The sequence below is a fragment of the Sciurus carolinensis genome, chromosome 4, assembly GCF_902686445.1.
Source record: "Sciurus carolinensis chromosome 4, mSciCar1.2, whole genome shotgun sequence".
NCBI classification, from domain to species: domain Eukaryota; kingdom Metazoa; phylum Chordata; class Mammalia; order Rodentia; family Sciuridae; genus Sciurus; species Sciurus carolinensis.
This window is the reverse complement of record NC_062216.1, coordinates 171,626,986-171,643,959: the sequence shown is the minus strand read 5'-3', so window position 1 is coordinate 171,643,959 and position 16,974 is coordinate 171,626,986. Positions and strand designations below refer to the sequence as shown.

At 41.2% G+C, this 16,974-nt stretch overlaps 1 protein-coding gene across 3 annotated transcripts in view; it reads left to right on the top strand.

The window, feature by feature from the left end:
• Efcab6 (EF-hand calcium binding domain 6) overlaps window positions 1-16,974 on the top strand; it is a 218,837-nt gene that overhangs the window by 14,421 nt on the left and 187,442 nt on the right. For 2 of the 3 annotated variants that reach the window (XM_047549258.1, XM_047549257.1), the window contains exons 4-5: window positions 9,999-10,147; window positions 12,680-12,891. In XM_047549258.1, coding sequence (XP_047405214.1) covers window positions 9,999-10,147; window positions 12,680-12,891 — 361 coding nt within the window. The remainder of the gene's footprint in view (window positions 1-9,998; window positions 10,148-12,679; window positions 12,892-16,974) is intronic. The other variant, XM_047549259.1, reaches the window with a different exon arrangement.

The following is a 16,974-nucleotide window of genomic DNA, read 5'->3' as shown; positions in this document are numbered from 1 at the left end:
ACTCTTTTCTGTATAAAGTACTCAGCCTTGTGTGTTTTGTTATAGCAACAGAAAACAGACCTTTACACTATGTTGCAGTCCTTACCTATAGGAACCTGCCAACGCACTAAAGCACATAGGTCTCCAAATCATCCAATGCAAGGCAGTCAGTGCCTGCCCAGAGTCAGGTAAAGCAAAGTACTAGCTAATATGAATTTCTTATAAATATTCTTATTTTTTTGTTCAACCCGGCAAACTTTGAGAGTCTTTAAATTGCTGACTTTTAGAGGTATTATCTAATCTTATTCTGTATACTCATATATTGCCACACATCTGTTTTTGAATGTTAGTCACCTACTTGTATTGACATGTTAAGCACAGCAGGGAAATCTTGTCTTGTTTTTTTGTTTTGTTTTGCCGAGTAGGTTAGCCAAGTGAGCATCAGACAATTATGCTGTAAGACTTCTGTATTAAACTAGAGCTTCTTGATTCACATGAACTAAGGGGGAATTTTGCTTCTTGCTCATTGGCTATCAGTGTTCAGAAAGGAATGAGTCAGGCTAAATTTCTCCTGATTTTCTGAAACACTAATAAGCCAACTTGTTGTGTACCAGTCTGGCAGAGTGAGTTAAAACATCCCAAGTGCACGTGACAATATGATGACCACTGAGCATCGACCTGCTCTGGGTAGGGCATTGCTGCATTAGCTCTTTTGAGCCCAGGTGGGACCCAGAAGGTGGACAGTAAAGAGAGTTCCCTGTGGCCCCCGGCAGCCTTCTAAAGAAGGTGGTGCTTTGGCCCTGGGTTCTTGCAGGTCTTTTAATCAGAATCTGCATAACTGCCAGGTCAACATGTGACTTCAAAAGTTATCAAAAGGGCATTGCTGGCCATAGGTGCCCCAAGGGCAGCTTTTCTTTGGCCCACCCAGTGCTGCTCTGCTATTTCTCTCCCTTCTCCTTTTCCCTCCTCTTCCTCCTCTTTCCTAGTTACAATGTAATTTATATACCATAAAATACGTTCTTTTGAAGTGTACAATCTAGTAATTTTTAGTATTTCACATGGTTATATAACCATTACCACTACCTAGTCCATCTCAGAAGGAAACCCTGTACCTATTAGCAGTCTCACCCCCACCCACTGCTCTGCTTCCTGTCCTGTTGGTTTGCCCAGTATGGACATTTCATATAAATGGGATGATACAGTATGGCCTTCTGGGTTTGCCTTAGCACAGTGTTTTTAGGATTACCAGCCCTGCAGTGTGAATAAGTACTTCATTCCTTTTAACTGCTGAATAGCAATTCATTGAAAGATATACCACTTGTCCACTCATCAGTTGATGAGTTGTTTGCACTTCTTGGCTATTGTAAACAATGCTGCTATGAATATTGATGTACACGTTTTTGTGTGGACATATGTTTTCAATTCCCTTGCATATATACCTGGGAGTGGACTTGCTTGACCATATGGTAACTCTATATTTAACTTTTTGAGCTACTTTCAAATGATATTCCAAAACAGCTGTACCATTTTACATTCTACCAGTAATGTATGAGGATTCCAACAGCTTTACATTCTTGCTATTACTTAATATATTAAGAGTTCTTAGTATATTCTTAGATATTAAATCCATATGAGACATACGGTTAGCAAAAAATTTCTTCCATTCTGTGGGTTGTCTTTTCATTTTCTTGATAGTCTCCTTTAAAACACAGAACTTTCTAATGTTGATGATGGCCAAATCATCTATTTCTTTTTTAGTTGCTTATGTTTGGATGTCATCTTGAAGATATCATTGTCTAATCTGAAGTCACAAAGATTTATGCCTGTTGTCTTTTGAAGAATTTTGTAGTTTTAGTTCTTAAATTTAGATCTTTGATCTATTTTGAGTTAATTTTTACATATGGTGTGAGGTAGGGGTACACTGTCATCCTTTTGCATGTGGAGATCCATTATCCCAACACCATTTGTTGAAAAGACCATTATTTTTCCATTGAGTGGTCTTGGCATCCTTGTCAAATCAGTTAATAGATAAATGTAAGGGTTTATTTCTAGACTCAATTCTGTTCTGTTCATCTGTGTCGATCCTTATGCCAGCACTGCACTGTCTTAATTACTGTTCTTTGCATTAAGTTTTGAAATCAGGAAGTTTAAGTACTCAGACTTCACTTCATTTCTCAAGATTGTTTTTGGCTATTCTGAATCGCTTGAATCTTTATATGAATTTTAGGATCAACTTGTCAATTTCTACACAAAAGGCAGTTGAGATTTTGAGAATAGAAGTGTTGAGTTGACTCTGTAGGTCAATTTGAGCAGTATCATCATCTTACCATGAACATGAGATGTCTTTCCGTTTATTCAGGTCTTGTTAGTTCTTCCCACAATATTTCTTAGTTTTCTGTGCATGTATCTTACACTTGTTTGTTAAATTTGTTCCTAAGTGTTTTTATTCTTCTTGATAAAATTGTGGAATTGAGCCCTGAGTCTTTTGCGTATGCTAGGCAGGCACTTTACCACTAGCCACAAGCACAGCTTTTGATAATACTGAAATTGGAGTTCAGATTTTCATTGTTGGTGTATAGAAATACAATTTATTTTGCATATTAATCTTTTATCCTGCAACATTACTGGGTTTATTAGTTCTAACAGTGTATACGTGCACACCTGTGCATGTGTGTGTGTGTCTGTTGTGCTTTGGATTTCTTACATATACAATCATGTCACTTGAAAACAGAAATGGTTTTATTTCTTTGACTCTAATATGGATGCTTTGTAGTTCTTTATCTTGCCTATTTCCCTGTCTAGGATGCAATGTCAAATACAAATGGTGAGAGTAGATACCTTGTCCTATTTCTCATCTTAGGATAAATTTTTAGTCCTTCATCATTAAGTCTGATATTATCTGTGAATTTTACTGGATGTCACTTATTAGGTGAAGAAGTTCTCTTCCATCCCTCGTTTGTAGAGTTATTTATTTATTTGTTTATGGTCCTGGGGATGGAACCAAGGGGCTCTCTACCACTGTGTTACAGACATCCTGAGTCATTTAAAGATTTTTTTTTTTTTTTTTAAATTCTGAGACAGGTTCTCTCTAAGTTTGAGGCTGATCTTGAGCTTGGGATCCTCCTGCCTCAGCCTCTCCAGTTGCTGGGATTACAGGTGTGCACCTTGCTGCCTGACTCTGCTGCTTCTTAGAACCATAAAAGGGTATGGCATTTTGTGAAATTCCCTTTCTGTATTGGTTGAGATGGTTGTGCTTGTATCTTCTGTTTCTGTTAATATGGTATATTACATTGATTGATTCTTGTATGTTCCACCACTTTTTCCTTACTGAGATAAATCCCACTTTATATGTTGCTGAATCCAGATTGTAGACTTTTGTTGAGAATTTTACACACAGTCATACAGGATATGAGTCTTTGGCTTTCATTTCTTCTGGTGGCATTGTCTGTTTTTGGTGTTGGGACAATCCTGGCCTTATGGAATGTGCTAGGATGGGTTCCTGCTCCTCCTCCTCCTCTCCTTCCTCTCCCTCTGCCTCTCCTCCCATTCCTCCTCCTGCACACTGAAGATTCAGCCCAGGGCTTCTCACATGCTAGGCAAGTGCTGCGCCTCCAGCCTTCCTCCTCCTATTCCTCTTTTAAGAAGTTTGTGACAAGTTGATTTTAATTATTCTTTAAATATTTGATAGAATATACTAGTGAACCCATCTGATCCTGGACATTTTTTTTTTTTTTTGCAGGAAGTGTTTTGGTTATTAATTCACTCTCTTTTTCTCAAATCTATTCAGATTTTCTGTTTCTTCTTTTAGTCAGTTTCACGAACTTGTGTCTTTCAGAGAATTTTCCCAATTCATCTAGGTTACTTAATTGGTTGGCATACGATTATTGATAGTATCCCTTTATAATCCTTACGTCTTTGAGGTCAGTAGTTACATCCCCCTTTCATCTCTGATTTTAATAGTTTGGATTTTTAAAATATTTTTTCTTGGCCAGTCTAGCTAAAAAGTTGTCAATTTTGCCATTACTCTCAAATAACTACTTTTTGTTTTGTTGACTTTCTCTATTGCTTTTCTGTTCTTAGTTTCATATATTTCTGCTCTAATCTTTGTTATTTTTTCATTCTTCTTACTTTGGGTTTAGTTTATTGTTATTTTCTAGTTTCTTAAGGAAGAAGCTTCATTTATTTATTTGAAATTTTCTTTTTTGAATATAGGCATTTACATCTATAAATTTCCTTCTCAGCTTTGCTTTAGCAGCATCCCATAAATTTTGACATGCTGTCTTCATTTTCACCTATCTGAAAGTATTTTCTTATTTCTTTTGTCATTTTTTTCTTTGACCCATTGGTTATTTAGGAGCATGTTGCCTCACTTCCACATATTTGTGAATTATGTAATTTCCTTCTGTTATTGATTTCTGATTTCATTCCAGTGCGGTTTGAGAACATATTTGATGATTTCAATCCTTTTAAATTTGGGCTTGTTTTATGTTCTAGCATATGGTCTATCCTGGAGAATGTTCCATGTGTATTTGAGAAGAATGTGTTTTCTTTTGGTGGGTGGATATGTTCTTTAGATGTCTGTTAGGTCCAGTTGATTTTTAGGGTTGTTCAAATGAATACTCTATTTTCTCCATCATCTTCTAATTATTCCACACATTATTAAAAGAAGGTATTGAAGTCTCCAACTATTATTGTAAAGTGTCTATTTCTCCTTTCAATTTTGTTAGTTTTGTTTCATGGATATTGGGACTATGTCCTTGGGTGCATATATGTTTTACCTTCATTTATTCTTTCTCTAATGCTTTTCCTTTCTTTCTACAGATTTGACTTTCTGATCTATATCATTTTTCCTTCTTTCTGAAGAATTTCTTTTAACATATTTTGTAAGCATGTCTGCTGGTGACAAATTTTCTGAATTTTTATTTAACTGAGAAGTTAGTATTATTATTATTCACTTTGGAAGGATTTTTTTTAATAAGGTAAATGCCTTTCTTCCATTTTTGTAGATGAGGAAAGTCTCAGCCAATGTCACCTATTAGTAAGTATTGAGGACTAGATTGCAAATATTGACTTGAGGGACTCTTAAACGGTTATGGGCCAGAGATGTTCAGGACAGCAATTCTTGTTATTTCTTGAATAGCTTACAATGGCATCTAGTTCATAAGGAAATTAAAATCACCAAGGTTGTTTCTGTCTTCAATCTTCCTTAAAGTTTTCCAGAACAAAGTATCACAGACATTACTGGTTATTGAGAACTAACCTCATATCTCACCCAGAAGAATATTTTTTCTGGATACAGAATTCTAGGTTGGTTATTTTTCTTTCAACACTTTAAAAATATTTTCCTGTACTCTTTTCTTATTTTTATGATTTCTGTATGGTCCATACTTACTTTTTCCCATATTTTATTGGTAATTATATTCATACATAATGGTGGGATTTACTGTTATATACTCATACACACATACAATGTAACTATGCTTTGACCAACATTATTTCCCCAAATTTCCCTTCTCCCTCACCTCCCTCCCCCTGGCCCTTTTCCTCTATTCTACTGATCTCCCTTCAATATTCATGAGACTCCCTCACATCTTCCTTTTCCTTTTTCCTCTCTAACTTCCACATGTGAGAAACAAAATATGACCCTTGACCTTTGAATTTGGCTTAACATAATGGTATACATGGAGCACAACTTCTCTTTCCTCTGGCTGTACATGATGTGGAATTACATTGGTCATGTTTTCATATTTGAACATAGGAAAGTTATGTCTGATGCATTCTACTGTCTTTCCTATTTTTATTCCCTCTCCCCTCCCTTCATTCTCCTTTGTCTAAGCCAAAGTACTTCTATCCTTTTCTAACCCCTACCCCACTTATTGTGAGTTAGCATCCACATGTCAGAGAGAACATTCAGGCTTTGTTTTTTGGGGATTGACTTATTTCACTTAGCATAATAGTCTCCAGTTCCATTCATTTACTGGCAAATACCATGATTTCATTTCTCTTTATGACTGACTAATATTTCATTGTGTATATATACCACATTTTCTTTATCTATCATCTGTTGAAGGGCATCTAATTTGGTTCCATAGTTTGGCTATTGTGAATTGGGTTGCTATAAATATTGATGTGGCAGCATCACCATAGTATGCTGATTTTAAGTCCTTTGGGTCTATACTGACCAAGGAGATACATAACTAGGTCAAATGGTGGTTCCATTCCAAGTTTTATAGGAGTCACCATACTGGTTTTCAGAGTGGTTGCACCAGTTTGCAGTTCCACCAGCAATGTATGAATGTACCTTTCCCCCCACATCCTTGCCAACATTTATTGTTGCCATATTCTTGAAAATTGCTATTCTGACTGAAGTGAGATGAAATCTCAGTGTAGTTTTAATTTGTATTTCTCTAACTGCTAGAAATGTTGACCATTTTTTCATGTTTATTGACTGATCGTGTTTCTTCTCTGAAGTGCTTTTGCCCATTTATTGATTAGGTTATTTGTTTTTTGTGTGTGTGTTAAGTTTTTTGAGTTTTTTTACACATCTTGTAGATTAATGCTCTATCTGAGGTGCAGATGGCAAAGATTTTCTCCTACTCCAAAGGCTCTGTCTTCATATTCTTGATTGTTTCTTTTGCTGTGAAGAAGCTTTTTAGTTTGATTACTGTCCCATTTGTTGATTCTTGATTTTACTTCTTGTGCTTTAGGAATCTTATTAAGGAATTCAGTTCCCTAAGCCAACGTTATGTAGATTTGGGCCTACTTTTTCTTCTAGTAGGTGCAGGATCTCTGGTCTAATGCCCAGATCCTTGATCCACTTTGAGTTGTGTTTTGTGCACCGTGAGAGATAGGGGTTTAATTTCATTTTACTACATATGGATTTCCAGTTTTCTCAGCACCATTTGTTGAAGGGGCTATGTTTTCTCCAATATGTGTTTTTGGTGCCTTTGTCTATTATGAGATAACTTTATTTATGTGGATTTGTCTCTGTCTTCTAGTCTGTATTATTGGTCTACATGTCTGTTTTGTAGACCACATTTTCTTTATTCATTCATCTGTTCATGGATAGGCTGGTTCCACAGTTTGGCTATTGTGAATTGTGCTGCTGTAACATGGGTGTGCATGTATCATTAGAGTATGCTGACTTTGATTCTTTAGGATCAAGGAGTGAGATAGTGGGTCAAATGGTGGTTCCATTCCTAGCCTTTTTGAGGAACCTCCACACTGGTTTCCATAGTGATCTCACTAATTTACGATCCCAACAGTGTGGAAGTGTTCCTTGTTCCCCACATCCTCTCCAGCATTTATTATTGTTTGTATTCTCGATGACTGCCATTCTGACTGGAGTGAGATGGAATGTCAGGGTGATTTTGGTTTGCATTTCTGTAATGGTTAATGTTGTTAACTTTTTTTCGTATGTTTATTGATCATCTATTTCTCCTTTTGAGAAGTGTCTGTTTAGTTCATTTGCCTATTTGTTAATTGGGTTACTTGTTTCCTTGGTGTTAAGTTTTTTGAGTTTATATATTTTGGACGTTATTCCTCTGTCAGAAGAGCAGCTATCAAAGATTTTCTCCCATTCTGTAGGTTCTCTCTTCACATTCCTAATTGTTTTCTTTTCTGTGCAGAAGCTTTTTCCATCCCATTTATTAACTCTTGGCATTATTTACTGAGCTTTAGGGGTCTATTGAGAAAGTCATTGCCTGTGCCTCTATGCTAGAGTGTTAACCCTGTGTTTTCTTCTAGGAATTGTATAGTTTCTGGTTTAATTCTGAGGTCTTTGATCCATTTTGAGTTGTCTGTTGCATAGGGTGAGAGATAAGGGTGTAGTCTCATTCTTCTGCATATGGATAATCATCAGTTTTCCCAGCACCATTTGTTAAAAAGACTGTCTTTTCTTTAATGTATGTTTTTGGCACCTTCGACACTTTTGACAACTGTATCTGGACCATATTTTCTTGTTTCTTTGCATATTGCATAAATTTCTGTTGAAAACTTGACATTTTAGGACTGGGGATGCAGTTAGAAGGCTTAATGCTAACAGTGCTAACGGTGTTTGCCTAGCATGCTTGAGGCCCTTTCCATCCCCAGCACCACAAAAACAAAACAAACCAAAACTTTGAAATTTTAAATAATATAATGTGGCATTTATGGAAATTATATCCTCACCACTTTCCATGTTTTACTGTTATTATTGTTTGTTGTTCATTTGTTTAGTAACTTTCTCAACTTACTCTTTGAAGTTTGTATTCATTTATGTATGGCTATCGAAGTCTCTGATTAGCTTAGTAGTCAGCTCATGGTTGGAGAGAAATTTCCATAAGTCCCTAGGAATAATATATCCCAATTTTTGCCAAGGGGCTCTTTGTGTGCATTGGAGCATTTTTTCCAACCCAGTCAGACAATTTACAACTCTGCCTTAGCCTTCACTTCCTGCTTTTGCCAGAGGTGAGAGTTAGGGCTTTCTTAGATCTTTCCTGAGCGTAATGGTCTAGTGTCCCTAGGAATGCTCACAGACCTGTGCATGTGGGTGGCCACCTAGAATTCCAAGATACCAGGGAGTTTTTCAAAGTCCTTAATAGACATCTCATTCCCCAGTTTTTCCATTTAAACCTTTTGATTAGCTGATTATTTTCTCCATTGGACACCCATTCAGGCAGCTGTGATTTAAAATAACAGCTGCTTCCTGTTTTTCTATCAACTGCCTCTTTGCAATAAGGTGTTTTCACTGGGCAAGATGTGAATCAGGTTAAATAAAGACAGCCTTGTGAGTGTGGTCTTTTGGGGAACTATCAGGCCAGATAATGGTAATTTTCTGGTAATGGGGCCATGAAGAAGTTCTAGTCCCCATCAGTGACCGAGAGGCAGATGAGTCGTCACTTGATTGCGGGCTGTGTTTTCAAGGAAGAGCCTCAGTGTTAGGGGTGGGTGGGAAATGGGAGAACGGAAGTAGTTAAATACCACACCTGCTCTTCACACTGAGACATAGCCATTATTTTTCATGAATACATGCTCCCAGATTGCTCTGAGCTTTTGGTTCATTTCCAACATTCTGAAAAAAATGGCTTCTGACAGCGTTTGCGAGTTCTCATTTATCTATGAGGCAGAGGGCTTTCAGAGTCCTTACTTCACCTGTTCTGCTGCTGTTATCCCAGCTGTGCCTCTGACTGTGTCTTCACTTGCAGCGAACGCTTCATGAGAACTCAGAGAACCCGAGAGTTGTCCGTGACTGCTGAGGAAGTCAGTCAGCGGTTGTCCTATATATATTTCCATTTTTTTTAACAACTGATAATCAATTTATTAAAACAGTTGACTTAGGCATCTGTAATGGTGACTTCAACCTCCACTCCTGCCTCAATACTGATGGAAGTAATCTGTTTAACAATCTCAGAAGGACTGTGCAAATTGATGAGTCGCTTGTGGATTCTCATCTGGAAATGATCCCATGTCTTGGAACCTTCATCACAGGTGTTTTTCTTGTAGTGATTCTCAAAGTCTTAGTAGGCATGCGAACAGGTCCTTTCACTTTGAGATTCTTCTCCTTTGCACCTCTGATCAAGTCAGCACACACTTTCTCGAGCAAGTTCATGTTGCGGCTGGTGAGGGTGATTCTAATTCGATGAATCGCCACCTCTGTTTCCACGGGTGTCTTTCCAGTGTCTTTAAATGCCATGGCTGTGGTGTGGCCTCCTGACCGACTTGTTCCTTGGCTAGAGAGAACAGCGGTGAGTCAGGAGCAGAAGTGGGTGGCACAGGGCTCCACTGCACCCTTAACTGCGTCGCTCTCAAAAAGTATATTTCCATTTTTGAAGCTTATTGAATCTGCTAAAAACAAGGAGTTAAAAATCACGATTTTGTGTTCACCTTAAGAATAGCCTTTGAAATGGCAGCAAGCAGATCATGACCAGCAGCATTTTTATACTCTCCAGCTGACCTTTCAGAAAGGGCATAGATAGGAAGTGGTCACATTTATAATTCATGCTTTAAGACAATGTAACTTGTTCTCTTTTATGTCACAGGGATTTAATGAACAAAATGGCGGTTATACCAAATTGGCAAACTTTGTATCCTCACCCCAGAAAATGCACATACTCAAGACCCCATTCTTCACCTGGCAGAGTATATTCAAAGAATGGTTTCCAAAATATGTTCAGACCTTCTTCTTCAAGTGAGTATCATAGGCAAATAGAAACCCAAGCAGTTAAAATCACCTCTGCATACCAGATGGGGTCAAGGGTTTTGCATGCTGTTTAATTACCATAGTAACTCCACAAATTAAGGTGTATCTGTGATGATTTCCTTTGTGGGGAAACTGACACATGGATTGATTAAGCCGCTTTCCTAAAAGTTAAATAGCACTTAAGTGGATGGATCAGGATCTGAGCCCAGACAGTGCGGTGCTAGACAGATGGAAGCGAATCTCTCCCCACACCACTCTTCCGAGGCACTGTCCGCAGTCAGTCGGGCTGCTCTTTCTGCACACGTGTCCACAGATTTGTAGATGTGTACCTGCATAACTTGTATAACATGCTGTGTTAGTTAAATTAATGTTAATACCTGTTTCTTTTTAAAATGTTGCTATCTTTGTAATTCATTTGGAATTATTTAAGTGAACTTGGTTTTACATCCATCAATTCTTTCTTCTACCATGTGCAGTTTACTACTAAGCAAAGCATGTGTGATTCCTGCACATCTGATCCTGACTTCCTAATTTCTAATATTTTCACACAATCTTTAAAAAGAGTTTCCATTTCTATACTGAAACCTCCCATAAGATCACATATTTTCAACTTTTTCCTTTAATCTCCTTAACATATTGCTTATCCATAAATAACTGATCCTTTCTGTGTTTGTTTTGTCTGTGGGTCTTTTTCTGGTGACTGTTTTTGCTCTTGACTAGTTTATGTTTTCTTGTTCATTTGTCTGAAAGACAATGCCAGACATTTGTGTAAATGCAGTAGAGATAGAAAGAAATGACTTTTCTCCTCTCAGGCCTTCAGTGAGGGGGCAGGCTCAGTATGATCCCTATGCTCAACTGTCTCACTTCTGTTGCAGTTTTATTTGGATTTAGGTCATGCCTGGTTTCACCTTCTTCCATTTAACAAGCCTGAGATCTGAACACTGGTGAGACTCCAGAGATTGCTGTGTTTTACAGCCCATCTGCCAGCTTGATGTGTTGGGGAAAATCTCCTACTTCTCAGCCTACCTACTATTTTGGGGCATGGGGAGGAATGGGTTCTTGGGAGTTCTCTTTGCTCACCAGCCATGACCTTGCTTTCACATGTCAGGAGATTTCTGTCCACCCTGTGGTCCTGCCTTCGCAGGTAGCAGGCTACTGATGTTCACTCAGTGAAGGTCCCGTGTGCTTCAGAGATTCAGCTTTTTCCTCTACTTGGCCTCTGGTTTACAGCTGCCTTGTACACATCCCTGTGGGCCTTGAGGTATATATTGCAGCTCTCCTGCCACATGCCAGCCTCAGGTGTGCACTTGACCCCAGCCCTGCAATTCTAATCCACCAACCAGTTCACATGTGACCACTCAACACTGGGTTGTTTTCTTCCCTTGTCTGCCCTGCAGGGTTAGAAGATGTTATCCGCTGGGTAACTGAGGGGTGGCTTATTCTTTCTGGAATATAGCTTCTTTGCATTCTGAAATCTCTGATGGGTTTTTGAACCATATATATTTTTAGCTTATTCTGCTTGCTCTCATTGTTAGGGTGAGAATGACAGTCTGTTGTGACTTTCTAGATCCTAAACGGATGTAGAAATTTTGTCAAATTGCCCTCCAGAAAGATGACATCAATTTACACTCCCACTAGCATGTTATGCGGGTTTGGTTACTGCTTTCATTTTCATGCATTAGACATATGAAATAACAAGTTTTCCTTCACATAATTTCAAAGTTTCAAGTAAATATTTTCTGCTACTTTAAAATTATAATTATTAAGTGCAAAGTTGGGCTTCTTGGAAAGCAGCTAAGAATATACATGCAAAATCTAAAGAAAGATTTCAGGATGGAGGGGTACATTAATAGGAGGGTTCCCCCAGCATCACTGCTGGGTGTAGGGGAATGGTATGTCACACTGTGCGCTGCTCTGTGTGAACCAGCTGCTTGGAGAGCAGAAGTGATGTTCCGAGTGGAAAGGGAAGCGTGGTCCCTCCTGCGTTCCTGCACATCCTGGGAGTCTCGTGGGGGACTTCAGCTCCTTGCCCCTCTGGCTTGGTGCTTACTCCTTTTCTCCAGTCTGTCCTCTCCTGAAGTGGTCACCTGGCTCCATCCCCACCAAGCCCCCGGTCACGTGTCCGGTTGCTTGGATGACTTTCTGCTTGCGCCTTGCCCACGGCAGCCAGCCCCCTGCCTTCCCATCCAGCCAGTTGCTGTGGGACCTCAAGCCAGTGCTAAGGAGTCATCCCTGACTTCTCTTTGTTTCTTTGACACCGATCCCCCAACACCTTCTGTCCTTTGTGGAGTATCTTTGCCTTTCTTTTTTTGTCTTACTAACATCATTACTGTTATTCTTTATTGACTGACTTCAGAGGTGAAAAATGACGAGATTTTTCATTACGAGCCATCAAATGGTTAGACTTGTAAACCTAAATATAGTAGAACTACTGTTGGGTGTTGTTTGAATAGTGCAGTAGTTTTTATTTAGAATGTTAGCTTTAAAAACGTTTAACAAATAGCTGTATCTCTTTTGTAGCCACAACTGTTGCAAATCCAATACTGTCCTTCTTAGATGTTAAACGGATTTTATTTCAAAAAATTACCGATAAGAGAGATGAATTGAAAAAAGCCTTTCAGCTGCTTGACACTGGTCAGAACCTGACTGTGTCCAAGAGTGAGCTGAGGAGAACCATCGCGGCCTTCCTGCTGCCGCTCACCAGGGAGCAGTTTCAAAACGTGCTGGCCCAGGTATGGTGCGACGTGGCTACGTAGAGCGAGCGGCTTCTAGAGAAGCTGCTGCAGATCAGGGGTGGGGGGACGCACGGCCTGTTCTGACATTTCCCCCCCCACTGTCCCATGAGCACTTGAAATTGTGTTAATTTTTCACAGTTCACTTAATTAAGCTGAGACCAGTTGGATGGCCATGACCAACATTTGCTTGGTCACATTTTGGATGTAGCAGTGTGTCAGCCACTTTCTTTCTTTCTTATGTAAAAGCTTCTACAAAAAAGTCTTTGGCCAACCTACATTTTGGAACTGAGTGTTTTGGCATTTGTTCTTGCACCACAAGTCATGGAGCATCTAATAAATACTGTAGCCAATGCCAGACACGAGGGTGCTGGCAGTTACACACGCGCCCTACCTTTGAGCTGCTCTTGGCCAGTGAGACCTGGAGAGTGTTGGCAAGGCTGGGCAGGGGCCCGTCCAGGGCATTTGGGAGCTGGAGGGAGGAGAGCTGTCTCTACCTGAGGGGCTGTGGGAAGGTGTGGGTGCCTGCGTCAGCCTGCTTGTTCATTCAGGGAACTGGGTGGAGTTGTTAATAGCAGAAGTCAAGGGTATGGATCCGTGTGGCTCAAGGGCCAGCCTGGAGAAGAGCTTTGTGAGAGCTGGACGTGTGTCCTGGAGGCTATAGGGAGCCAGTGAAGGGTTGGCAGCAGGGCGGACTTGGGCAGGATGTAGAGGACCAGGGCCCTTGGGTCCACCAATAGCCCACCCTACCAGGTTTGGAAAGAGTAAAATTCAGTGATCCATGCCCTCGGGGCCCCTAAAAAAGGAACTTGAAATGCAGTAGGAATCAAACACGCTCAAGATAAGCATGGAAGGCTCAGTATCGCCATTCTAAGAGTGGAAGACTTGGGCTGGAACAGTGGCAGCTTCCTTCCAACTTGGCAGCTGACTTTGCACCCCCAAGCCCCCAGGCATGTGCGCGCACACACACACACACACAGAGCTGTGCATTTTTCTCCTCCTTTCTTTCATTCCTGGTCCATCTGGTTGCGTGCCCTTTCACAGTACTGACAGGCCTGTCTCATTTGGACTCCCCGTGCACCCTCCCCAGGGCCGGTTCGTTCCTGAGCACCCGGGGATGGCGTGAAGCCTCACCTCAGGGACTGACTTTTTCCTTTTAAACACGGACAGGTCTGTTGTCTCTTCTGTGTACACCATGTTGTTGTTCCAGGCTTTTCTCTTCCCTTTAGTTTTGTCTTCCTCTGAACTGGGAGATTGTTCAGCTGTATTTCCTCATGTGTGTTTTATGCCCCACTTCCCTCTCATGGGCGTTTGATATTGTCTCACTGTCTCCTGAGGCTTTCTTTATTTTCTAAAGTATTTCCTTCTGTTTTTCAGATTGGATAATGTCTATTGATCTGTCCTCGATCCACAGACACTTTCTTATCCCTTCCATTCTGCTTATTAAGCCCAGTCTGTGAATTTTTAATTTTAGACATTGTGTGTTAACTTTAGACATTCTAGAATTTCCTTTTTGTTCCTTTTTATAATCTCTCTGTACTTGCTTAATTTCCTATTTTCCTTCCATTGTGAGCATATTTCTCTTAACTGATTGAACATAATTGAAATAGCTGCTTTCAAGTCCTTGTCTGGGAGTCGAGTTTTGAGGACTGCAGAGCACCGTTACGCAGAACCCCTCAGCCTGAGTTCATGGGTGTTTCCCAGGATGGGACGCAGTCTGGGTCTTGGGCTGTGTTCTTCCCAGGGCATGGCCCGGCTGCCTGTGGTGCGGTTCCGCCCATCCCTGCTCAAGTTCACCTTGACCACCGGGTGAAGGTGGCAGTTGGCCAGGCTTCTCCAAGGCATGCACTGGGGGCTTAATATTTTGAGAGAGTAACTTTGGAATAAGTAAGTATTCCGTTGCTCGTCTGACATCAGCTTATGTATTTGTTGTTTATATATTTGCAGGAATTCAAGATTTCTTAGTGCAGGAGTTATGGGTGCATTACTGTGATTATTTTCATGTTTAGATCATACTTAATTTGTCCAGAGGACCCTTCTTTCTGGTTTCTGTGAACTCTTGACCCCATTGTTCCTTGAGTGCTTCTGTTTTCTGAGACGTTCTGGGCTCCTCTCTGCTCCCCTCACTTGGGTCCTAGAATCGCTCATCTTCTCCATGGGGCTCTGGCTCCTCTGAGTGCAGGGGGACAGTGTGGAGCCTGTGGAGCCAGGATCTGGGCCCTGGGCCCCCCGTGCCCCAGGGATGCTGCTGTCGCTGGCCGCTCAGTGGCAGAGTGCTGGGGTGCATTCGTCTCCAAGTACATACATGCGCTCACGTCCGCGTTTGGTCTGGGTCGGTCTTTCTCTGTATGTTGAAAACCCAGAGTTCACGCCACCAACGCCAGCTTCCACCCGACACCCCGGGACCCTCTGCGTTCTCCCTTCCACGGCAGTCCTGCCTTCTCACAGAGCAGACACTTGGCTTTTGTCATCCTGAGTACATCACCCTCCCTGGGGTGGCTCATCCCTCACTCCCAAGCGCTCCCCATGGCCGCTGCCCTTCTCTCACGGTGCTGTGCCCCTCGCCCCATGTCCTCCTCTGGACCGTGGCTCCCCAGCAGGGCAGACACCACTTCTCTCTGCCCCGTCTGACGACTTTAGGACTGAGTAACTCAGGAACATAGGGAGGGAGAAGGATGTCCGAGCTTTTCTTTTCCCCTGTGTGAATGCTCCACCTCTGTTCCCGCCTAGGGTTTCACAAAGGGCCCACGTGGACCGTTTTCTTGGCTCCTGTTACTGCCCTCTACATTCCAGTCAGGCTTTGTTAAGATGTAATTTACATATCACAAAAGTCATCTTTTTACACGTATAAATCAGGGCTTTTACTCCGTCCACACTTGTGCAACTGTCACCCCACCTAATTTAAAAAGAAGCCCTGAGCTCGTTGAAGTTCCTCCCAGTTTCTCCTACCTGCTGCTGGGGACAGCTACATGACTTTTCATCTGGTTACTTTTTGAACTGGTTAGGACCGCAGGCTCGCACAGCTGGACACACACAGCATGAGGTCTTTTGTGTCTGGCTCTTCCATTCAGTGGGCTTTTGAGGTCACCATGCTGTAACTCAGGTCAGTGCTCCATCCATTTTTATGGCCCAGTGGTGGCCCGTGTGGGGACAGAGCCCATTCCTATGACCCTCTCATTATTTAGTGGATGTTGGAATTGTTTCCACGTTTTGGATTTTGTGGGCAGAGCTGCTGTGCAGTGTGCACGTGTTTTCACAGCATGTACCTGGAGTGGAATCCCTGTGTCCTGGGCTAAGGTTCTCTTACCTCAAGGACTGTTTGTCCTTGTAAACGTAGTGCCAGTTTTCCTCAGAAGTTTGGTTTAACTGCCACTTTATACCAAATGAAGAGTTAAAATACGCTTTCCTGCTATGTGTTCTTATAGTCATGATCTAATGGGAATTTAAATTTTTGACAATCTTCCCAAGCTAATCAGCTATGCAGGAAGAGAAAAAGTACAGAAAATATGAAATGCGAATCTGTTTTCAAAAGCTACATCTGTTTCTAAAAGAAGTCACTGAGAACGGAAGACTTGAACGACTTTCTAAAGAGCAGATCTTGGTAGTCCCTCCCCAGTGCTCGACATGCTCTGCTAGAGCTGGGCCCCTGGGCCTGTGGGGCGGGAGGAGGCCCAGCGTGGAGTGTGGTGTGCTGGCGGCTGCTCTGCCCCTGGCTGCCCGGTCACTTCTCCAGCTCTGTTTATGACTAACCCTATGGTGACACAATCTGATTTCCTCAGAGGTTAATGGAAGCCCAACTGGAAACTTGCAAAATAATAAAAGATTTCATGGGAATTTACCCTTAAAATTAAAAAGCAGTTTTCCGGTTATAGTCTGATTTACTTTGGCTCTGATTGTATTTCATGACCCATGTCAGGAATGTTTTCTTGTCAGTGAGACGATTGAGGAGGCTCTGCCAGCAGTCTGCCTGGAACTTTAGTTTCCATTAAGAGTAGTACAAAAACGTGGCCTTCAGCTGAGTATTAACATGGACTATTTTTAACCAAGTTGAATTGGCAAATGGATTCCAGAGAGGCAAAACCA